A 24,105-nucleotide genomic window follows, 5' to 3' on the forward strand; every position below is an offset into this window, starting at 1 on the left:
CACTGATTCAGCTAGTGGCACTGTGCCTGCATGGCAAATGCAAGGTCCTGAGTTTGATTCCCTGTACCAAAAATAAAAAGTTTAGATACCTAGATGAGATATAAATGGCTTGTAGCTGGGCATGGTGGTGCATGCATGTAACCCTAGCACTCTGGGAGGCTGAGGCAGGAGGATTTCAAGTTCAAGTCCCACCTGGGTAATTTATTGACTTAGGCCCTGTATCAAAACTTTAAAAAAGTACTGGGGATATAGCTCAGTACAAGGGCTCTGGGTTCAATCCCCAGTGCTTCCCCATCACCAAAAAAAAAGGCTTACTGTCTTGAATAAATTTCTTTCTTTCTTTCTTTTTTTTATACTGGGGATCAAACTCAGGACCTTGTGCTTGCAAGGCAGACTCAGTACCACTGAGCTAAATCCCCAGCTTGATTACATTTCTTTACTGCTTACAGTTTGCATGCTAGATATGGGAGCATGGAAGGTCAGTAAAATTGATTGAATTTAGTTTGGAATTAATAGATTTTGTATCAGCCAACCTGAATTCTAGTACTACCTCTAGAAGCTACTAATGTCTTTGTGGGCATATCACTAAACTGTCTTTCTGTCCTTGAGAAAGAAATACAACATGTAAAAGAATAGAAATGGTATCATATTAATGTTTCAGTTATATTGTTTTTTAAAATAGTATGTATTGAGTGCCTCAGTGCTAGGGACGTACTGAAAATAAGACAAAATTTGGTGCTTCACATACACCCTTAATGCTAGAGATTAAAATAACCATTAAATGGAGACATTTATTCAAAGAAAGATTATCTTCCTAGATTTCAAAGAGACAAGGCAAATCCAACTGGGGACATCCAAACATCTGTGACACATACTTAGTTACATTTGATCTTGTGGTAGATCATGAATTTATAAAATTTTGATGTATGTGAAATCCTGTTTTGGTATGAAACTTCTTAAATCTTGTCATCATCTGGATTTGTGAAGTATGATAGTGATTAATATATTTTGTTTTTCATCATAACTCCTCACTCTTTGTCATTACTGAGTATACCTGTATCTGTGGCCTTTGAAGGCAGTATGAGTTCTGTTTTTTGTGAGTTTACATTACCACTATAGATTTTATAGGGACTTTATTTCCTCCTCAAGTTAGAGCCAGCTCTGGAACAATGGGTTGGCATTAGTATTTTCTTGCTAAGGGACTCCTATTCTCCTTTCTCTAAGAGACAAAAGTTTTGTGTGCTGCCTTGTTTGAAAGATAGCCCGTGTTTATGTGAAAAATAGATTTGAAGAGCACAGAGCAGCTGAGGGTGTAGCTCAATGGTGGAGTGCTTGCCTAGCCTGTGCAAGGCTGTGGTTCTAATCTCCAGCACTGCCAAAAAAAAAAAAAAAAAAGAAAAGAAAAGACTGAGAGGGTTCAGTGTATCAGGGAGTGTTTATAAGCCATATCATTTGTGTTTTATAAAAATGGCCTTTGGCTCTTTTGTAGAGAACTGGAAACAATAATACTTGAATTATAAAATAATACCTTAGTTAATAAAATTGCCTAAACTTTATTCTCTTTGTAGCTTCTACACAACTTTGCGGAAAGAGTCTAGCACCAAATTGGTGGATGGTACTGGCCACAGACCTCACTACAGCCTTCGGACTCTCTGCAGAGCCTTGCGATTCGCAGCCTCCAATCCGTGCAGCAACATTCAGCGCTCACTCTATGAGGTCTTTCTAAAGTATATTTGATTTGGGAGCTGGGCACATGGCCTCACGATGGGAAGGAAAAAATGGGGATAGAGTTAATAGATTTGTCTAAGCTTTAGTCACATTAACCCAGCACACTTCATACCAAAGGTACCCCTCCACCCTTACCACTTTAATATTTAACAATGTTAACCATCTTAACATTGTTCCGGGAGGTAGTACCACCCAAAAACCTTGCATTTTGTTCCTGAAATAAGTTGAGCTGTTATTACAGAGGGGCACTTCATTTTATACATATTTACCTTTTCTTTCTAGGGCTTTTGTTTGGGTTTCTTAACACAACTTGACAGGACATCACGCCCAGTAGTTCAGAAGCTCATTTGTCAGCATGTCATCTCTGGTAATGTCAAAAGTCTGCTAAAACAGGTATGTTAACATAAAGGATTGTTTAACATAAAGGATTTTTGAAACAGAGTCTTGCTGTATTTAGTTCAAACTGGTGTTGAACTCACTATGTAGCCCCACCTGACCTCAAACGCATGGCAGCTTCATGGCAACCATTCAAGTGCTGGGATTACAGGTGTGTTGCACTAGCCTGGTTTAGGAAGTTAATTTGATTCAAGTTTTACTCCATACTTATCTGTCTCTATCCCAGTTTTAAAACCAATGTATGATGACATTTTGTTTTCATTTCTTAAATGTTCATATTTTGCTTGTGGTTTTAATGTTAGGAGCACTTAGGCAGCATTCTTGGTAACAATTTCTTTTCCTTTTTTAGTCCCTTGTCTGGAGGAAAGCCTCAGTTGTCCTGAGACTGTTGGTCATTTTTCAACATTTTTCTGACTTTTAGCCTATTCCAGAGCCCAAAGGAGGTCGACTTATTCAGGTTGAAGGCTACTGGATTTCAGTGGGAGACAAGGAGCCTACAATAGATGAGACATACGTTCTGACATCTTCTGTTAAGCTGAACCTGAGAGATATAGTCCGAGTGGTGTCTGCAGGGTATGTGAGCCTTTTCTCCCACTACTGTGACATTACTATAAGCCTGGGTATCGATGTTACTCTTGTTTACCTTCTTTAACTTTTTTTTTTGGTACCGGGGATTGAACTCAGCACCTTCTTTAACTTTGGAAGAGCTTCACTGCTACTCATTGACAAACTGAATTACTACTTTCTAAAATCTACACTGCTTTTCTTTTTCTCCTGGTGCAAAGCATTGTTTCTAGTTGTACATTTTGGGGGAGCAGTGTGGATGTATGGACTATTTTGGCTTTCTTTAAAGTTGTTTTTTCATATTTTGCCGATGAGTACTTATCATTCATTGTTAAGTAACAGCCAACACATATTTTTTTTATAGGTATTGCCAGAAAGGTTGGAATTGTTTTCTTCTTCTTCTTCCTCTTCTTTTTCCTCTTCCTCTTCTTATTCCTCTTGTTCCTCTTTCTCCTCCTCCTTCTCCTCTTTTTCCTCCTCTTCTTTCCTTTCTTCCTCCTTCCTTCTTCCTCCTCCTACTTTCCTCTTCCTCTCCCTCCTTCCCTCCTCCTCTTCTTCCCTCCTTCTTTCCTCCTCCTCCTGCTCTTCCTCCTCCATCTCCATCTCCATATAGTAAGTTGCTGACTTACAGAGGAGTTTTGTTCCAAGAGAATTGTTCATGATTCATTCCATTCCTAAACCAACAAAGTGAGTCTTACACAGTACACCTGTGAAAGTTTGCAACTTGGAATATTTGCAAGTCAGGGACTTCGAGTACTTAGGATTGAATCCTAGGCCTAGAGCTGTGATGGATGGTGTACCTATTAGGGCTTTGATGATACAAATAGCCTGCTACAACACATGTGTCATGGGCTTACTGCCATGGGCCTAGAGTGTGCTAATCAAGTGTTTTGCTACTGAGCTATAGCACCAGGCAGTTTTTTTTTTTTGTTTTGAGACAGGGTTTGCAGGTTCATGGTTGGACTTGAACTCACTATGTAGCCCATACTGGCCTCGAATTCATAGCAATCCTCCTGACTCAGCCTCCTGAGTGCAGAGATTACAGGTGTGCTCCACCCAGCAGCCATTTGTATTCTTTATAATTTTTTAAAATTTAGAGATAAGTTGCCTAACTGGGATTGAAAGTGGGATCCTCTTTCCTTGACTTTCCAAGTAGCTGGAGTTCTAGACCTTTGTCAACATACCCAGTTTTAGGGGCCGGGGATTTAGCTCGGTGGTTCTGCCGCCTGCTTTGCAAATGCAAGGACCCGAGTTCGATCCCTGGTACCCCCCCCCCAAATATAAACAGTTTTCTTCTTTTTTTTAAACATAGCCTTGTGTTTCTCAGGCTGATCTTTTTTTTATTTTTTATTTTTTTTAACAATTTAAGAATATTTAATCAAGAAAACCTTGAGATTTTCTTAGGCTGATCTTGAATTTTGAATCTTCCTACTTTGTGGGCCCCCCCTCCCCAATTCCTCAGTATTTACTCAGGAACAATTTTTACATAGAAACTTTACAGTGATCTTTTCAGCTGGTCAGGGTAGCATGTGCCTGCAATTCCAGGACCTTAGGAGGCAGAGCAGGAGGATTGCAAGTTTAAAGCCAACCTGGGCAACATAGTGAGGCCCCCGCAACCCCTAAACCAAAAAAGCTCTTTTATGATGATATTAAATAATGTAGTCATCCATTATTCTTTGTTGTTGTTGTAGTGAGGATAGGACCCAGGGCTTTTGTATTGAGCTATATCTAAGCCCTTTTTTATTTTGAGGCAAGGACTGGTTAAATTGTTCAGACTGTGTTTGAATTTGCAATCTTCTTGCCTCAGCCTCCCAGAGTGTTCTTTATCCTTTTTATCACTGCCCATATGAATTCTGGTTTCTTTTTCTCTTCCCTTCCTCCCCTCCCCTTCAGTCCCCTCCCCTCATAATTGCTTTATTGGCTGCTAATATTTTTCAGAACTTACCCAGTCCTGATTCAAGGAGAGACATCAGTTGGTAAAACAAGCCTGATCCGGTGGCTATCTGCAGCTACTGGCAACCACTGCGTGCGCATAAACAATCATGAACACACGGATATTCAGGAGTACATTGGTTGTTACACATCTGACTGCTTAGGGAAGCTTGTCTTTAAAGAAGGTAAAGTTCACTTTTAGACATAGTTCCCTAAGTAATAGTTTTCATTCTTTTTAAATGGGGCTCATCAACCTCTGCCCCGAATCACAGATAGGGGGTGATGGTTAGGAGGGACTGGTTTCCTTTGGATCCCACTAATCTTGCCATCATTGTGTACAGAACTATGGTCAGATTTTGAAGAAAGCATTTAAACTACTGCTTCATTTTCTAGAGATTCAAAGAATGCAGTAAGTCTTAGGGAAGTTAAGAATAGATGAGAGGATTTGATGATTAAATGAAAATAGGTTGCAGGGAAAAATTAACTTTGGAAAAGAGGTATTTGCAAGCCCTGGCTCTTCTGCTCTGGGTAAAAAGAAAGGGACTTTTAATTGATAATTGTGCTTTCACAATGTGTAGTGACACAGATTGTTGGGGCAGAGGGCAGCTTGCTTTAAAATTTAGTGATCTAGGGTTTGCCGGTTTTTATACACATTTTAAAACATTGATTTATACACTCATTCTCAGCATTCATTTCCTCCTAGGTGTTCTTATAGATGCTATGAGAAAAGGCTATTGGATTATCTTAGATGAATTAAATTTGGCTCCTACTGATGTGCTAGAGGCACTAAACAGACTGTTGGATGATAACCGTGAATTGCTCATAACAGAAACGCAAGAAGTTGTTAAAGCTCACCCTCGGTTCATGCTTTTTGCCACCCAAAATCCCCCCGGGCTTTATGGAGGCAGAAAGGTATATATCCCATGCCCCCTCTCTTCTGTTCATTACCATATCAAACAAATCTTTCTTGGCCGAAATGAGACAGTGTTTACCTCTATTGAGTTTTTCTTTTTGTGTTGAACACCAGGGGCTGTAATTTAGGAATTAGACCAAAGCCTCATCACAGTATTTTTCTGTGTATTTCCTAGGTGCTTTCTAGAGCCTTTAGGAATAGGTTTGTGGAATTGCACTTTGATGAATTGCCTAGTCCTGAGCTGGAAACAATTTTGCACAAGCGGTGTAGTTTGCCACCCTCCTATTGCACCAAATTGGTTAAAGTCATGCTGGACCTTCAGGTATTTTATATCTTCATCACTGTACTTAGTTTCAGATGGAATGTGTTGATTAAATTGGTGGTGAAAATTTTATAGCTTGTTTGGGTAAAAATGAGTCCATTCATTTATTTTTATAGACTTAAGCAGTTTTTTGTTGTTGTTTTGGTTTTTTGAGACAGGATCTCACTATGTATGTAGTTCAGACTGACCTTGAACTTGCTATGTTGCCCAGGCTGGCCTTGAACTCACAGGGGTCCTCCTGCCTCAGCCTTCCAAGTGCTGGGATTACAGGTGTGTGCCACCACACCTGGCCTGGGGCCTTACTTTTTTTTAATGCATTTTATTAATACCCAGTTTTTGTTAATTCCTATTTTATTTCATTGATGGGGACTGAGCCCAGGTTCTTGTGCATGCTGAGCATATGCTGTACCACTGAACTGCATCCTCAGTCCCCATTTTTTGATTCTTTTATTAAGCAGCAGTTTTACATCATAAAATTTTCTCCTGAAATTTATATAAGAAGACAGTTCCCTATTTGTATGTAACTTGGAGTAGTTTGCTTAGGATAAAATTTGGCATATGCAAAGTACAATTTTTTATATTTTAAATAAATATAATGTGGGTTATTTCCATACTTATGGAAATTTGATTGAACACAACAAAGGATCTTTTGCGGTTCTCCCTTGTCAACTTCAAATCTATAGTTAAATTTTTTAAAAATCTGATCTTCTAAGCAGCCAAATTTACAGTTGTATACCACGGTACTCAACTCCTTTGATTTTTTTTTTTTCAAGAGACATTTTATGGAGTTATAAGTGTTGTTAGGAAGTATATGTTGTTAAATTACTTTCCAGAAGGTAAGGCACAATTCTCTTAACATTGTGGTCCATATTGGGGAACTAACCTCCTTGGATCTTTGATGCCATATGTATTATTATTTACCTTTTCTGTATGGGATATAAGATGAAATTCTGTTATTTATATTTATATGTGAGTTTGACTATTTTTCTTCACATGATTATAGTGTTTCTGGATTTCTGAAAAATGTATTTAGTAGAATAAAATTTTATTGGATGCTTAAATGTTAAAAACATAAGTTATAGTACATGACTACCATTAAGCACAACCAATGGCCTTTCTTATTTGGTTTGACACTTCACTAGTCCTACCGCAGAAGTTCTTCAGTGTTTGCTGGAAAGCAGGGCTTCATCACCCTTCGGGATCTATTCCGATGGGCTGAACGGTACAGATTGGCGGAGCAGACTGAGAAAGAATATGACTGGCTACAGCATTTAGCCAATGATGGTATGTTTTCAAAGTATAAAGTTATGTTAAATGTCATATTTTCTGTTAAGACATTTCTTGCCCAAGTTGTGGTTGATATACATGTTTTCCTGGGTATTCCAGAAAAGCCCTGTCTCCATCAGTTCCTCACTGCTTTTGTAAGAGGTTCCTATTCTTTGTGTTTTTTTTGCTACTGGGGATCAAACTCAGGACCTTGTGCTTGTGAGTCGTGGGGTTGCGATTCTTGCAGGTGGTAATGCTGCTATTACATCAGTTACTAAATTTTTTATACTCTTTGCTTCAGGTGTTAACGTGTGGGAGTCTCAGTGTGGCCGTAGCCCTGTTGTGAGTTTAGGCAGGTGGTTGCAGGTAGCTCTGTAGGCCACAGATAGTCCAGACTCAGGTTTGGTCATTTTAGTTTAATTCATGAGAATAATTTATATGTTATTCTCCATTAATAGCAGAGAAAGCATTTTGAGATCTTCTGATTTAAGAAATCAGATGAATCATTAATGGGGTATTTTAATAAGGTAAATAAATAAAACTAGTCCATGAACATTCTGGTTTTTTCCTCTCTTTTTAAACAAAATTGTCTCCCTCTTTTTAGAAAAAAAATTGTTTTGTCATTCTGGTAATTGAATCCCAGACCTTGCTTGTGCTTTATCATTACACTACATCCCTTGATCTTTTCTTTTCTCTTCTTTACTGGTAAAGAATAGAGAAGAAAGAACACAATTCTTAAAACTTTGTATTGGAATAAAATATATGGTAAGGCATTTTTATATATGTATATACCAATGCAAATCACCACTTCTACTGAGATCGAGTATTTCCACACCTCAGAAGGGTCCTTCTTGTCTCATGTGAATGGGGATAACCACTGCTGTGATTTGTGTCACAACTGATTGATTTTTGTCTGTGCATAAGATTCATCTAAAAGGAATCATGCAGTATACTTTTGAGTATGACTTTCTCACCCAACCTGATGTGACGTTCAGCCGTATTGTTATGCTTGTCAAGAACTCATCATTTTTGTTATGTGGTTACCCATTGTATAGAGATAATAGTTTATCCATTCTCTTGTTCATAACTATTTGGATCATTTCAGTTTTTAGCTGTTATGAATAAAGGTGTTCGGAACATCCCTGTATATGTCTTTCATCTTTTTTTGGTACTGGAGATCAAACTCAGGACCTTGTGCTTGCAAGGCACGGTGCCACTGAGCTAAATCCCCGGCCCTTTGTATATGTCTTTTGAAGCATACATGTGTTAGTTTTGTGTTTTTGGTTCCTACTGATCGTATTGCTGGGGCTAGAATAGGCTCTCCTAGTTTTTCAAAATAGTTCTTAAGATTTCCCCTCCACCAGCATGTGAGAATTGCTGCTGCTTCATATTCTCACCATACTTTAGTATTACCACCATACACTTGATGGCTCCTCTTTTTTTCAATCCTTAGGTTTTATGCTTCTGGCAGGGCGAGTCCGGAAGCAAGAAGAGGTTGATGTGATTCAAGAAGTCCTTGAAAAACATTTCAAGAAAAAATTGTGTCCTCAATATCTTTTCTCCAAAGATAATGTCCTAAAATTACTGGGTGAGTAGATCAAAAACACCAGAGGAGAATAAGTCAAGTTGTATTGTTAGAACCTAAATATTTATTTTACCTTGGATAGGTAAATTTTCTACCCAGATATCTACATTGGAGCCTGATAAGTTCAGCCATATTGTGTGGACTGAGGGCATGCGCAGACTGGCAATCCTGGTGGGAAGGGCATTGGAATTTGGCGAACCAGTCCTGCTGGTTGGAGACACTGGGTAAAGTTCTGTGACATTAACTCATCAAGAGATTTCAGTTTGGTTCCATATGATTATTTGAGTTACCTCTGAATGACTCATTATAAAACTTTTGTGATTTCTCTTCATTTTCTCCTTTTTCTTAAAGGGACAAGATGTTTCCTTTACCTTCACCATTAGACTTTATTCATGGAAATTTTGTCATTATCATTGGGGGCTATTTTTGTCTAATTCTTTTAAATGGGGAGATTGATCTGATAGGTATGTGTGAAGGAGACAGTTGAGAAACTAGTATCTCCTGAAGGTCGATAAGGATTAGATTTTTTTTTTTTTTTTGGTACCGGTGACCGAACTCGGGTGCTTGTGCTTGCACAGCAGGCGGTGAAACCACTGAGCTAAATCCCCGGCCCAGGATTAGATTTCTTTCACCTTCCCTCCTTTCCTTCCTTAGTGGTTGGTACAAGTAGGAAAGGATGGAATTTGTTCAGTACATGTTCTTCTGGATAATGAGTATGGGAGAGCATTAGTGTTTTGCAAAGGGGCACTGTGAGCCAGAGGTACAGAGGTCCTGCATTGGTTAGCACTGTCTCCTGTCACAGTGAGATTCTCACCACGGTTATCCCCTTTTGCTTCGGGATGTTTGTGAATATATGTTTGGAACCCATACTTCTTGTTAAACTGGTGTGTATTTCTAATAGGTGTGGGAAAACTACAATTTGCCAGATATTTGCAGCCTTAGCAAATCAGAAATTATACTCAGTCAACTGCCACTTAAACATGGAGACATCGGACTTCCTAGGAGGGCTACGGCCAGTGAGACAGAGGCCAAATGACAAGGTTTGTCCAGTAGCATATGTTGATCTGTACAAAGAACTTCAGTTACCATGAGTCAGCTATGGGATTTTGTGCATGGTGAGGTTGGTTTCTGTACCCAAGTTCTGTTTTGATAAGTATAGTACATATACAGAATCTATCACAAAAAAAAGTATATATCAGGGAAAGAAGACTTGTATACAAGTATTTTAATACTAAATTTTATTGACACATCATGAGATTAATTACAAGATGTGCTCAAAGTGGTGGCCGTTAGCTTCCAGACATTTATTAGTAGAGCAAACTGCTGAAATGTGTATACAGTTTTTTGGAGGACTCTGATTTCTTGAGATTTTTATTGGTATTTATTGGTATTGGGATTTTTATTGGTATTTGGCCTGGTTCTCAATTTTTGTCCCCTATTCTCAGACTCTTACTTCTTACAGAGTGACCATTTTACCCCAGCAGGTAACACATAGCTGTGTACATTGTCTTGTGAAGCCACCTACTTATTCATTCTCCCCACTTCGTTGCCAATTGTAGGAAGAAATCGACACATCAGGACTCTTTGAGTGGCATGATGGGCCTCTGGTTCTGGCTATGAAAGAGGACAGCTTTTTCCTCTTGGATGAGATCTCATTGGCTGATGATTCTGTCTTGGAAAGACTCAACAGGTACATATATGAGAGACTTGCCCTGTGTGTGATGTTTTTGTTGGCCTGGTTTTTACAAATATCCAGTCATATCCACACTCCTCGTGAGTACAAGATAAATGTTAGGAAAGTTGATGAGTCATTACTTTTGGCTTTAGCACTCGAATATCTTTAAGAAATCTAGTTTTCATCATTTAATTTTCAAAAGGAAATACCCAGAAAGATGGGACTATGACATGGCAAGATTAAAACAAATAGCCTAAATTAAAATTATTTTTTTAAGGCAACATATATGCATACTTTCTTAATGTTTTCAAAGAGCTAGCATCATACTCCTAGGTCTTATGGTCATAAGTTATCTCAGTATCTCAAACTAATGTTAGTCTTGATGTAGTAATACCAATTTTTTTCTCTCCTTATTGGGGTATAATGTATAGATCATAAAATGTACCCATTTAAAATATGTACAGTGATACCTTGGTTGTTGAATGACTCCAAGCTCAAACTTTCTACTACTTGAACAGTAAAGTTAAACAAAAATTGGGTAGGTGTTTGTAACTTTACTCAATAGCAAAAATTCAACTTGAAAAAACCAGTACTGGCCGAGAGTGACTCACACATTGGATCTCAGTGCTAAAACAAAGGACTGTCACTTCATTCTAAGCACTGGTCTTGCCCAGACAACATGTAGTGCTTGTGTTTGTGCATCAAACATTCATTATTGTGCTTTTTTCTTTTTATTGGCACTTTATTTGTATAAAATATCGTAACCATGGCTCCAAAGAAACTTAGTGATACCAACAGTAAAGCTAAGAGGAAAACTGTGAGAACCACGATAGTTAAAGAAAGCATTGTGAAATTTGTTAATGTCCTGAAAAAATGACTTTATAAGTGTAATTTTTGGGTCTCAAAACCAATTATTTCATTTTCCATTGTTTCTTTCTTTCTTTTTTTTTTCTTTTGGTACTGGGGATTGAACTCGGGTCCTTGTGCTTAGTGCTCAACAGGTGGCGAAACCACTGAGCTAAATCCCTGCCCCTTTCCATTGTTTCTTATAGGAAAAATATGTTCAGTTCTTAAGAACTTTTCAGTGTTCAAACACAAATTTAGAACAAATTGAGTGTGACAACCCAGATATCACTGTATTTCAGTGATAGTAAGTTTACTGAGTTTTGTAAGCATGACAATCCAGTTTTACATTTCCATAATCCAGTAGGTTTCCTTGTGCACATTATATTTAATTCCTGGTTCTGTCCTCTCTAGGCAATCATAATCTACTTTCTTTGCCTAGAGATTGGTCTTTTCTGAATCTTTCGTATAAATGGTTTCTTCTCTCGTTTTATATCATTGAGATTGATTCATGTTGCAGCATATATCATTAATCTTTTCTTTTTCATTCCTAATAGTGGACATCTCATATTTTGTTTACTCTATTCACTATTTTTTTTTTTGGGTACCGAGGATCGAACTCAGGTCCTTGTGCTTGCACAGTAGGCGGTGAAACCACTGAGCTAAATCCCCGGCTCTATTCACTATTTAATGGTACTTGAGTTGTTAGCACTTTTTGATTGTTATGGATAATGTTGTCATGAACATTTGCACGGCAGATACCTATTATTAAGACAAATGCTATAATAGGGCATATTTGGAAAAAGGAGTTATTTTTCTCTTGACCAGAAATACGTTCCACTACACAGAAACTGGGATAGTGAGTCATATTAAAATTTATGATAGGAAACCATTAACTAAAGTGAAAGAGATAACCTTTTCATGAATGGCAAAGACTGTAAAATAGAACATGTAAACATTTTACAATTTTCTCCAATTTTTCTTCTAGTGTCCTTGAAGTAGAAAAATCTCTGGTATTAGCTGAAAAAGGCAGCCCAGAGGACAAGGATAATGAGGTAGAACTGTTGACTGCTGGGAAAAATTTTCGTATTTTAGCAACCATGAACCCTGGTGGCGACTTTGGAAAAAAAGAGGTAAAATTGTTTCATGAAGCATAATTTCTTCGTGTGTGTGTGTGTGTGTGTGTGTGTGTGTGTGTGTGTTTTATTTTATTTTATTTTTGGGGGGGTTTTTTTTTGGTACTGAGGATCGAACTCGGGTCCTTGTGCTTGCGCAGCAGGCGGCGAAACCACTGAGCTAAATCCCTGGCCCTGTGTTTTAATCTTTCTTTGAGACAGTCTCTCGCTTTGTAGTTTAGGGTGGCTTCGAACTTGTGGCAGTCCTTCTGCTTCAGGATCCTGTGTACTGGGATTATAGATGTGAGCCACTAGGCTCAGCTGTCTTTTTAGGTTTTACTGAGCTTTACTGACACTGATAAATGTAGTATGTAATACTGGATAATAGATAAAAATCCAAAAAATAGTTAGAATCATTATATTGAAAAATCTGACAGATACATTTCCTTATTTGACATCTCACTTTGTATATGTGCCTAAAATGTTATTATTTCCTTTGGCCTAGCCCTTTGCTTAGGTTACCCAAGCATGCTCTCAAGAGCTGTGTGTAAAATTTATTATTCTAATTTTTCTACAATTTAACACGTTTAAAATGGGGCCGTAATTTATATGTCTTGCTACTGGGTGACTTGAACCATTGGTGGTACTGTCCCATGCATGACTGTACCAGTTCTACTACCAGCAGGTCAAGCTGCCTGATGGGACAGTTATGCATAAACCACTGGTGGTTCAAGCCAGGGGGAATGAGTTAAATCTCTGCTTTTGAAGTCTATATTCTTAAAATTAGTCTGGTTTAATGACTGATTTTAGAATGACAAAAATGCCTTAGCCAGGAAACTTCTGGTTTTGCCTGGATAACATATCTGTTCTCTTAAGGTCTGTGTAAGTCACTGTTGGTCAAGTTCCTTCTGTTCAAAAGTTTGTATTCAGATATAGCCAAGAACCATCAACTCTGTAGCTTTTAGGTTGGCAAACCCTTTCAGTGGACAGGGCCTCTTGCCCCTTGGGCTGTGGGGATCCCATTGCTCCTCGGCCAGGGCTGGAGGCCAAGATCAGCCCTGGAGGAGCATCGTCAGAGCTGCCGCGAGTGGGCAGCCTTGTTTTCCTGCCTCGGACATGCGTGGTGGCTGGGAACTCGGGCTGTAGCAGGCGTGCCAGACCCCAAGCTGGGCCTCACGTTGGGCCTCTGCCTCCTTGAGCCCTGCTCCTGGCTTAGTTTGCCCCACAGTAGGTCCTGCCACAGGGCCCCGTATAGGCTGGCGCGGCGGGGCATGGTGAAGAAAAGCCGAGAGTGGGTGCTGGAGAAGAAGGAGCGCTGCAGGCGGCCGGGCAAGGAGGTCCGGCCTGACACCCAGTACATCGGCCGCAAGTGCAGGCCCCACTTCTGAGCCCAGCGCCAGCCTCCGCTATGTTTTCTGGATTGACTGATAACACAGTGTTTAGAAGAGTTCTGCAGTTCTAAGAATATTTTTTCTAAAGTTTCTAAGAGCTTATTTTATTCTAAAACGGAAGCAATAAACCACTTTCTGTGGGAAAAAAACAAACAAAAAAACCTTTCAGTGGAGAAGTCAACATTATGTTCCTCTCAGTCTGTTAAAGTTAATAAAAAAGGGTAGTGTAGGGCTGGGGATTTACCTCAGTGGTTCCGCTGCCTGCCTCACAAGCGCAAGGTCCCGAGTTTGGGCCCCAGTACCCCTCCACACCCCTGCAAAAAGAAGAAAGGATAGTGTGGTGATAGGTCAGGGATGATGAGAAGAAACATGGATTGATCTTGAAGTCACTTAAGATTTTGGTAACTTGGTGGGTACCTAAAATGTGAACATGATATTTAGGCCTAATTTTCCTCAGTAGCATTAGAAAAAAGACTTATCTTTGTACCTCAAGAAATGCCCTGAAGAGAAGGAATAAAATTTATCAGTTTCAGATTCAAAATTAAAAACTGGCTTCACAAGAAGTACCACCAAGATCTAATTTTAAGACGGTTTATGTTGTTAATTTTCCTGTCACGTAAGCTTAAGGTTTTCTTAGGACCAAGGTTGCCAACTCTTATCTAAGGGAGGTTACACTTTGATTTTACATGCCTGTAAGATCTTGAACACCAGAGGACTGGTCTAGGGTGGCAGCAAGAAACACATTCACAAGTTCTTTAGAAGGTGCTTCTGATTATAGGCATTGTTTCTGGTAGTAGACCAGATAGATGATTGTCAAGAGAAAGGAAATTGTTGTCAAAGTAGTAATTATACACATGTGGCTTTGCAAACATGTGTGAACAGGTTAACTGACCTTGGGGAAGGGTAAGAGGATCAAAGAGGGCAAAGACCCTGAGGCTGGAGGAGCTAAACAATTCTTTATTATTCAAGAAGTGAAGTATATTCTTATCATTTTATTTCCATTGAGCCACATAAAAGTTGATTTTTTTCCCTTGTACTTCAGACATTCCTATGGGAAGATTGCTGTTTATGTAATTGAATATAGAGTAAGGTAATGTAAAAGGAAGAACCTTTGCTGAAAGAACTCACATTGACTGGAACAGGAGTCCTACTTGTACTATTTACTGTATATAAGACCCTGAAGCTTTGTTGCACACTTATAGAGAGTGGTGAAAATGCTGACATGAAGTGTGTCATGGAGATTCCTGAGATATATCTGTAGGGAGCCAGGACAAAGTAGTCCTTCACTAAGTATCTAGTACTAGAGGTAATTAAGAGGCATCTAGTGTTTGCTAAATTCGTAGCTAACATTCTTTCAAAGGACTTGTTTTACAGTTTTCTTCATAGGTTTTAAGTTTACATTACAGTGTGTGTTCCTTGCAGCTGTCACCTGCCTTAAGAAACCGGTTTACAGAAATATGGTGCCCTCAAAGCACAAGACATGAAGATTTAATTCAAATAATAAATCGTAATCTTCGTCCAGGATTATCTCTAGGCAAAACAGATCATAAAGGTGAGTTTGTAGGCTGTGGTTGTGGTAATGGGTTGAAGTGTATTGGGAGTGAGAGGTGTATTACAGGACTTTAGTAGTGTGTATATATTAGAAGGATAAAGGAAACAGAAATAGGAACAAAATAGGAAAATACAGAATTAGCCTGTTCTTCATATTTTAGGCATTAAAATTTCTTATTTTAATCATTACCACCTTAAAAAACTTTTTAGAATTAAACTATGTTTCTAGTTGTTAGCAACTAATTTATTATATTTTCATAAATTTAAAAGTTTTCTTTTTATTATAACAACTTTCAACTTTTAGGAAATCAGAATAAAATTAAAAATTTCTATATACTTATAACCTAGTTTAGCAATTTTTTTCTTTTTTATTAATATAGTATTGCAGTACATAGTGATTACATTCATCATGGGGAGTTGGTACGTATATATAACACATCTTAATAGATTTAGCAGTTCTTAAAATATCCAGTAAGAAAATGTTTATTATATGGTTCTTCCCCCCCCCCTTAAGTTCTTTTATTGGTACTTTTTAGGTATATAATACATTTACATTTATCATTGGGTGCTCATGCCTATACATGATGTATCTTGGTTCTTATTTTTTCCCCCGTTCCCTGTCCTCCCTTTACCCCCTCCACCCTTCCCTATTTACAAAAACATTGTTTCCATTTTTTCCTTTTCTCATAATTTTTCCTTTCCCCTCTTTGCTTTCCCCTTCCCCTTCCACTTCCCCTACCCCCTTGGACCTTTTCTTCCTATTTCAAATTATCAGTTATTTGTTTTAATCATTTTAATCCTTATTTACACTTTCAGTTTCTCATACCAGAGAAACTATTCGGTATTTACACACGTGTGTCCTATTTATTTCACTTAAGAGTATGGCCACAATATATATCCATTTAGCTATAAATGTCTCTAGTTTGTCATTCTTTATGGCTGAGTAGTACTTCATTTTATTAAAAAAAACCACATCTTCTTTATCCAGTTTCCAGTTAATGGGCACTTGGGCTGTTTCCAAGCTTTAGCTATTACAAACTGTGCTGCTAAGAACATGGGTGCACATATATCGCAGTGGTATGATTCTTTTAATTCTTTGGGGAAGATACCCAGCAGGGGAATAGCTAGGTCAAATGGGACCTCTAGCCCTAGTTCTTTGAGGTATCTCCATACTGATTTCCACAGTGGTTGCACCAGTCTGCACTCCCACCATCAATGGAGAAGGGTTTCTTTCTCTCCACAAGCCCACCAGCATTTGTTATTGGTTGATTTCTTGATAGCAGCCACTCTTTCTGGGGTGAGGTGGAATCTCAGTGTTGTTTTCATCTGCATCCCTCGAATGGCCAGTGATGTCGAACATTTTTTCATGTATGTATTTGTTGCTTTTACTTCTTTGTCTGAGAAATGTTATATGGTTCTTTGTTTTAAGGCTGTATTGGTTTGATGTATGTATATTTATGTTAGATGTATTCTCTCTGTCTCCCTGTCTGTCTGTCTGCCTGTCTCTCTCTCTCTCTGTTTCCTATATATTAAAAATCGTTTTTTCCTCCTTTCCTGCTTCTTTGAGAATGAGATTCATGGATATGTTCTACTTTTTAAAGTGTCCTAAAACTTTGTAGGTTAGCTGGGTGGGGTGAGGGGTGATCTGCATGGAACACATTCTCACTTGCACTGTTTCCAAAAAGACTGGCTTTGTAATCATCTGAGCACATACTTAAATCAGAGGGCCCATACTGAGCTGCCACCTTCTGAACAGGTGAACTTCCCCTTGTCTTGTTAAACTTGCCACTTTTGTGGCCAGAGATGTAGCCCTGAATTCAATTCCAGATACCAAAAAAATTAAAATTAAAATTAAAAATAAAAAAATAAACTTGCCACTTTCTCCTTAGTCCCCACCAATATGACAGTTATCCAGTGGCACAAGAACTGCCAGAAGCCCGTGGTTCTCAAACTTACCTGGAGGACTTGTTGAAATACAGCTTATTGGGCCCCACATGCATTATTTCTAATTTTGTAGGTTTGAGGTGAAGCTCAATAATTTGCCCAAGAAAATCCATAATAGTGTTACGACTGGTGGTCAAGGGACCGCCGTCAGAGCCACCAACTCAATAGGTTGTACACTGTTTGCATTAGTGTGTTTATTGTGAGAATTGTGTGAAAAGAGGAGAGGTAGATAGAAATTGGTAAACAAGTATGGTCTTAGGCTCATGGAGATAGATCAAGAAGTAACCTATAAAACCCATAGACTGCTGTTTCACTGCCATCACTCTTCTATCACCAGTATGCTTCATGCTTAAGGAAAATGAACAGTCCATATGGCAGTAAGCATAGTAGCCCAAGTGACTTTCCTTGGACCCTCATTGCTTGTGCTTAGGGAGCTTGTTGACACCAGACTTTCCAGGCTGCCCAGCAGCATACTTCCCATAGAATAGTGATGATGAACCCATTAGAGCTGAGTGCCCAATCTGCAATCCAAAACACACTTATTTATTACAAAATGCCAACACTGCAAGTAAACCTAAATACTGAGGTTTTAGTTTAAAAAAAAGAACTTACATATTAACATCTTTTGTCTTAAAAGAAGAGCGAATAACATGTGTGTCATAGGTTTGCCACCTCTGTTTTGGAGGCATTAGAGACGCTGAGGGAGATTGGAGAGTAAGGAAATTGTGACAATAATTTTCAGCAGTTCTGCCATCTAGAAATGGATCAGGAAGGCTCAGTGTAACACACACATACATGCGCACTCATGCACACTCATACAGGCACACATGCACCCATCCCAAATTGTGAAATAAGAGATAGGCTCGGACCTTTTTGCTCCCCATGAACAGGTGCCAGATAGGGTACAACCTTTTATCACCTTTTGGCCTACCATCTATCCCTGGTCTGTACATTGATCCTGCTGCTGCTTGGTCTCTGAGGCCTGAGTCTTGGTTGCGTCCTTTTGCTTCTTGAGGTCATTTGTCCAGCTGATGTACTCCATGAATGGGCAGTCACAGGGAGATTGGCTTACTGATCACCATGAACTGGAGATGGCTCAGACAGGAATAAGACTCAGGTATTCCAAGACAGGATCCCAAGTGAGATTGAAAGGATTTTCTGCAGGAGAGCTGATCTCATCACAGCCAGCATGACAGCAGAAAAAACTCCAGGAATCTGCCTTTATTTTAATACTATTCCAGGAATTCTGCCATCCAGTTGTAGTAGCTATATCCTGCTGTGAGAAGAGAGCAGAACATGTCAACCTGAACCCCAGGATGGTTTAGGAGGGTTTCATGCCTTAAGCTAACCCTCCAGACAGCTCACCTGGGAGAAGCTGGCTCTGTGTGGATCCAGGTTACTCATCTTAGGCTCTTTCCTGCTTCTCCTCTGTAGCCTTCTATGCCGTGTCATTGCTGTGTGCTTCTACCTCTCTGGGTATCACACTGGCCTTGAGAGCACTTGCTACCTTGTTCGCAGGTTTGAATCAACTTTGTGGACTTTGGCTATGGTTTAGAAATGCTGCAGCTTGGAGGAAAATGTGGGCATTTTTGCTTGGGGAGGTGGAGATTTGTTTTTTTTTTTCCTGTAAGTAGTATTCTTCTAAACAATTCTTAGTATACCTGCCTCAGTTACTTTTCTCTCATTGCTGAGACAAAATAGCCAACAAACAAAGTTAAAGGGGAAAGGATTTATTTAGCTCATAGTTTGTAGAGGTTTCAGTCCATAATTGGCTGGCTCCAAGCCCACATGGTAGCAAAAGCAACAGGGAACCTTAACGTCGTCTGTCCCTTTTATCCTACCGAGACTACTGGGATTAGGGCAGTGCCAGACCAGTCAGTATATTGATTTAGTAATCACACGCCCTTAATTTCAGAACCACACACTATAGATTCATTCACCTCTGAAAAAACCACCTGTGACTGCATGAGGCATTAGGGAGACATCTAAACCCAAACCATAACATAGCCTTAAAGGCTGTTGCTTTATAATATTTTTTTTTTTGGTACTGGGGATCGAACTTGGGACCTTGTGCTTGTGAGGCAGGCGGTGGAACCGCTGAGCTAAATCCCCGGCCCTTTAAATCTATTTTATACCTGTGCTTATTCTCCCTATTTTTTATCTTTAAACATTCTTTGGTATTTGTACTTTTTAGATAAAGTGTTCTAGTAAATATCATTGACATTGCTTTGAATGTATATATGTTTGTTTTGTTTTGTTTTGTTTTTTTGGTACCGGGGATTGAACTCAGAAGCAGGCAGCGAAACCACTGAAACCACTGAGCTAAATTCCCGGCCCTTGAATGTATATATGTAATTTAAGAAATACTTTATTCCCAGACAAAAATTATATTTAATGTTTTATGGGGACCATTTAAAAAATTTATTTAAAAAAATTTAAACTTTATTTCTTAATACATATTTGTCATACATATTATCACATTCATCGTAGGGAATTTGTATCTGTACATAATACAGCTTCTTTTTTCCCCATTCCCCTCCCCTCCCTTCAGCCCTTCTTTCCCTCCCCATTCACACAATCTTTGTTTCCATTTTTTTTTTCCCTTCATCCTTCCCTTGTTCCCCTTCCATTGGCATATGTTCTTCCTACTTCTCAATATCTATTCTCCATTATGTTCCATATTTACCTTTTGGATTTCTCACACAAGAGGAACAATGCTATATTTAAACTTGTGTGTCTGATTTATTTTGCTTAAGATTATGGTCTTGAGGTGCATCCATTTTCCTACAGATGATTCAAGTTCATCCTTCTTTATGGCAGAGTAGTACTCCATTATATATAAATACATTTTCTTTATCCATTCGACTTTTGATGGGCATATGGGCTGTTTCCAAGATTTAGCTATTATAAATTGTGCTGCTATAAACAAAAGTATGTGTATATCACTGTGGTATATGATACTTTTAACTCTTTTGAGAAGATAGAAGGGGAACAACTGGGTCAAATTGAACTTCTTATTCTGCTTTTTTGAGGAATGTCCATAGATTTCCATAGTGTAGTGGTTGTACCAGTTTGTACTCTCACCAGGAATAGAGAAAGGGTTCCTTTTCCCACACAGCCCCGTCAGTATTTGTTATTGATTGATTTTGTGATGAGCGCCATTCTTTCTGGAGTGAGATGGAATCTCAGTGTTGTTTTAATTTGCATTTCTCGAATGACCAGTGATGTTGAGCATTTTTTCATATATTTATTTGCTGCTTGTATTTCTCATCTAAGTGTGTATTCATTTCAGATGCCCATTGTTGCATTGGAGTCTTTAAATTTGGTGGGGTCTGATATTTTTGAGTTCTTCATATATATATATTCTGGATGTTAGTCCTTTGTCTGAGGAATAGCTGTTAAAATTTTTTGCCCTTCTGTGGGTTGTCTCTTTACTGTGTTGATAGTTTTTTGCTGTGCAAAAAAATATAATTAGAATAGTCATTCAACTTGAGTCATGAAATAAATTTTGTGAACCCTCCTTAATTTGCAGAGTTGACTGATGCACAGCAAATAAATAAATAAATATATGCTTACACTAAAAAGTAGCATTCCCCATTAACAGTGACTATTATACAGATACTATATGACTCAGCTTTCCATCACTATAGCAAAATACCTGACATAAATCAGTGTTAAGGAGGAAAAGTTATTTTGGCGCATGGTTTCACAACTTCTGCTTCTTGGTTAGCTGGTTTCATTGCTGTTGCCCTAAGGTTAAGTAGGATATCATGACAGTCATGCAACTGAGAGTAAGGAAAAGAGCCCAAGAGAAAGGATCCAGGGACAACCAGATACAGTTCCCAAGATCATGCCTCCATGATCCATTCCCTTCAACTAGACCCTTCTTCTGTTTCCACCATCTCCCCCAATGAAGCCATCAGATTTTGAGCTCAGCAGTTTTTGAATCCACTTGATGTAATTAGAGCCCTCATGATCCATTCCCTACCCCAAAAGCCCATCAGCAACCATCCAAGCCTTCTGGGAGACATTTCAGATAACTACCATGACAGGTTAATCAACAATGAACTGTAGAAGATTAGTTATTTACCCACAGTTATTTCTTTTTTTTTTTTTTTTTTTTCTGGTACCGGGGATCGAACTCGGGTCCTTGCACTTGCGTAGCAGGCGGCTAAACTACTAAACTAAATCCCCGGCTGTATTTACCCACAGTTAAATGGGAGCTGCAGCTCCCTGCTGCTGTCCAGCATTGTGAGAGTATCATAACTGCATATGACTAGTATGACTGTATGACTTAAATAAAGACCAAAAATCAAAGTACAGTTTCTACAGAATGTGAATGCTTTCATACTATAATAAAAGACATCATAAATCAGATCATCTTAAATCAGCGTCTCTCTATGAAACCTGTATTAAAATATAAGTAAAATTATGAAATATACTTGTAAAATTATTATGACATAACTTCATACTTCTGTTTGAAAATTAACCAAATGTATACTTTTTTCTATGAGCAGTTTGCAGGCTGTAATTCTCAGGGTTTTTTGTTTTTTGCTTTTCTTTTTAATAGATGGAATGCTATTCATGAATCCCTTGGCAATATGATAAAAACTGTGAACCTCCTTCTTTAGAAAACAATGTTAATATGCACTCATAAAATTTTGCACATAAGCCAAGGAGCGTGGATCCCTTCTTGTCCATCTGTGGGTGTTAGGTAGTGAAGTCATATTATGGGATGTCCCTAAGAGGCAAATGTATCCTTGTATCTTAGGAGCTGACATAGCTGAAGTGATGCTGGATTTCATTGACTGGTTGACCCATCAGGAGTTCGGTCGAAAATGTGTGGTCAGTATCAGAGATATCCTGTCCTGGGTTAACTTCATGAACACAATGGGTGAGGAAACTGCTGTTAAAAGGCCAGAGACCATTTCCACTGTGACGTCTTTTGTCCACGCTGCATGCCTGGTGTACATAGATGGAATAGGTTCAGGTATGTTGTCTGTTACTGTTTGGGACAAAGGGTAAAGGGTAGAGTGGAGTGGAAAGAAGAATAAACCCAGGCTTCTGGACTGGGTATTTTCTAAAATCACTTGACCAAACATTTCCAAAACCCAGAATAGCTTTCCTTTGCTTTCTGTTTTTTGAAAGAGGTGATGCTTTAGAAAGGTAGACCAGACAATAGATGTGAAGTAGTGATGATGAGTAAAAAGAGTGTTGAAAATGTCCTTGCTCTTGAAACACTAGATAGTCCTTAACACGAGTGGTCATTTCTAGTCAATGGTCAGAATCTTTTAGTTTGTTTCGTTTTAAATAAATTCACTACATATTTAAATTTTGGCTTTTCAGCCAGGAAGATTAGAAATGTAGGCCAGAATCCTCAGTATTGCCATATGAGGCCAGGGATTTACCTCAGTGGTTGCGCTGCCTGCCTTGCAAGCGCAAGGTCCTGAGTTTGATGCCTGGTACCAAAAAAAAAAAATATTGCCATATGAGTCTTTTTCCAGACTGATTTGTCATTGAGCTACGTGCTTACTGATTGATGCATAAACTAGGGATGGGGAGCAGGTCAGGCTTCTTCTGTAGGACTGCTTACATTGGAAATTGTATTTAGCTATAACTCTGCTGAGGCATCTTTTCCCCATATATCTGTGGTAGAGCTGCTTAACAGTTTTGAGTTTGGTGTTGTACTTGTTCCCTGATCTAGTCATTCTCTACCTTTTAGGAGTAACTTCCTCTGGGTTTGGTACGGCCCTCTTGGCTCGAGAAGAATGTCTGGAATTCCTAGTAAAGAAAATTTCCAAGATAGTCCGACTTACAGAATATCAGAAAAATGAATTGAAGATATATGATAGACTCAAGGCCAAAGAATTCACTGGAATTGACAACCTTTGGGGAATTCATCCATTTTTTATACCAAGGGGTAAGAATTATTCAAAATAAATTATTCTCATACTATAGATCATAGATTTTTGCCTGTTAATATAATTTTTAATGTGATATAGTCATGTTATCTTTGAACTAATATCTAATTTAGAATCTGATTTCATATAACCCTAATTATGTGAATGGTTATAAATATATAACTGGCATGTAAAAACATGGGGAAGTATAGACTCAATCTGTGAAGAGATTATTGTTTAAAAATGCATTTATTTACTAGTTGGTACCCACAACAGCTAAGTAAAGCTATAAAACCTACTAAAGTCAGTAAATTCTTAAATTGCCTACACAGGCCTATTTAACCCATAATATATGTTAACATAGAACCTTGTTGCTCCGTAGAAAAGTGAGATAGTTTACTCTTGAGGACTGATACTGTGTTACTGGACTTCTTGTCTCTGTCATCTGCCATGTATCCTAGTAGTCATAGGTACTCAGAAAATGCTTGTTTGTTTGTTTTTTGGTACCGGGGATTGAACTTGGGACTTTGCGCTTGCGAGGCAGGCCACGGAAGAAAATGCTTGTTTATTGAGTGAGTGGATGAATGAGTGATTAAATGGGAAATATATTATTCTAGGAGGCAACGGATTTGAGTTTTGTTAGGCTCTCCTGGTTAGGTTACCTATAGCATTTACGTATTCATTCATTCATGTTTTTGTGGTGGTAGGGATTGAACCCTGAGCCTTGCATGTGTTAGGCAATGCTCTATCACACCTTCTACAAAGGAATTTAAATTATGTATCTTCTAGGGCACTCTTAATATTTTAAATTATTCTGTAGTAAGGTCATCTGTTTTCTACTCCCTTCCTTTCAACATTAATTATCATCGAATGCCTGAAATATTCAGAGGTATAGTGGCAGATAATGGGAGTTCAGTGGTGAACTAAGGTACCTGATCATTAACAATGCCCTCTTCCCTCTTCTCAGAGGTCATTTTACT

The 24,105-nt window shown here is 38.6% G+C and overlaps 1 protein-coding gene and 1 non-coding gene across 6 annotated transcripts in view; both read left to right on the top strand.

Moving 5' to 3' along the window:
* Mdn1 (midasin AAA ATPase 1) overlaps positions 1 to 24,105 on the top strand; it is a 160,032-nt gene that overhangs the window by 59,140 nt on the left and 76,787 nt on the right. For all 5 annotated transcript variants that reach the window (XR_002388006.2, XM_021240695.2, XM_021240696.2 and 2 more), the window contains exons 21-35: positions 1,569 to 1,716; positions 2,011 to 2,121; positions 2,546 to 2,697; positions 4,627 to 4,805; positions 5,324 to 5,532; positions 5,709 to 5,855; positions 6,998 to 7,139; positions 8,575 to 8,709; positions 8,789 to 8,930; positions 9,608 to 9,746; positions 10,266 to 10,396; positions 12,213 to 12,357; positions 15,153 to 15,282; positions 21,997 to 22,215; positions 22,948 to 23,145. Coding sequence is in view for 4 of the 5 variants with exons in the window: in XM_021240695.2 (XP_021096354.2) it covers positions 1,569 to 1,716; positions 2,011 to 2,121; positions 2,546 to 2,697; positions 4,627 to 4,805; positions 5,324 to 5,532; positions 5,709 to 5,855; positions 6,998 to 7,139; positions 8,575 to 8,709; positions 8,789 to 8,930; positions 9,608 to 9,746; positions 10,266 to 10,396; positions 12,213 to 12,357; positions 15,153 to 15,282; positions 21,997 to 22,215; positions 22,948 to 23,145 (2,327 nt within the window). In the remaining variant the exon portion in view is untranslated. The remainder of the gene's footprint in view (positions 1 to 1,568; positions 1,717 to 2,010; positions 2,122 to 2,545; positions 2,698 to 4,626; positions 4,806 to 5,323; positions 5,533 to 5,708; positions 5,856 to 6,997; positions 7,140 to 8,574; positions 8,710 to 8,788; positions 8,931 to 9,607; positions 9,747 to 10,265; positions 10,397 to 12,212; positions 12,358 to 15,152; positions 15,283 to 21,996; positions 22,216 to 22,947; positions 23,146 to 24,105) is intronic.
* LOC147824979 (small Cajal body-specific RNA 20) lies at positions 13,330 to 13,459 on the top strand. Its single transcript, XR_015441609.1, has one exon.

Source organism: Heterocephalus glaber, unplaced genomic scaffold (assembly GCF_053883595.1).
Source record: "Heterocephalus glaber isolate CG9 unplaced genomic scaffold, H.glaber_assembly_v1.0 deba00001523, whole genome shotgun sequence".
Lineage (NCBI taxonomy): Eukaryota > Metazoa > Chordata > Mammalia > Rodentia > Bathyergidae > Heterocephalus > Heterocephalus glaber.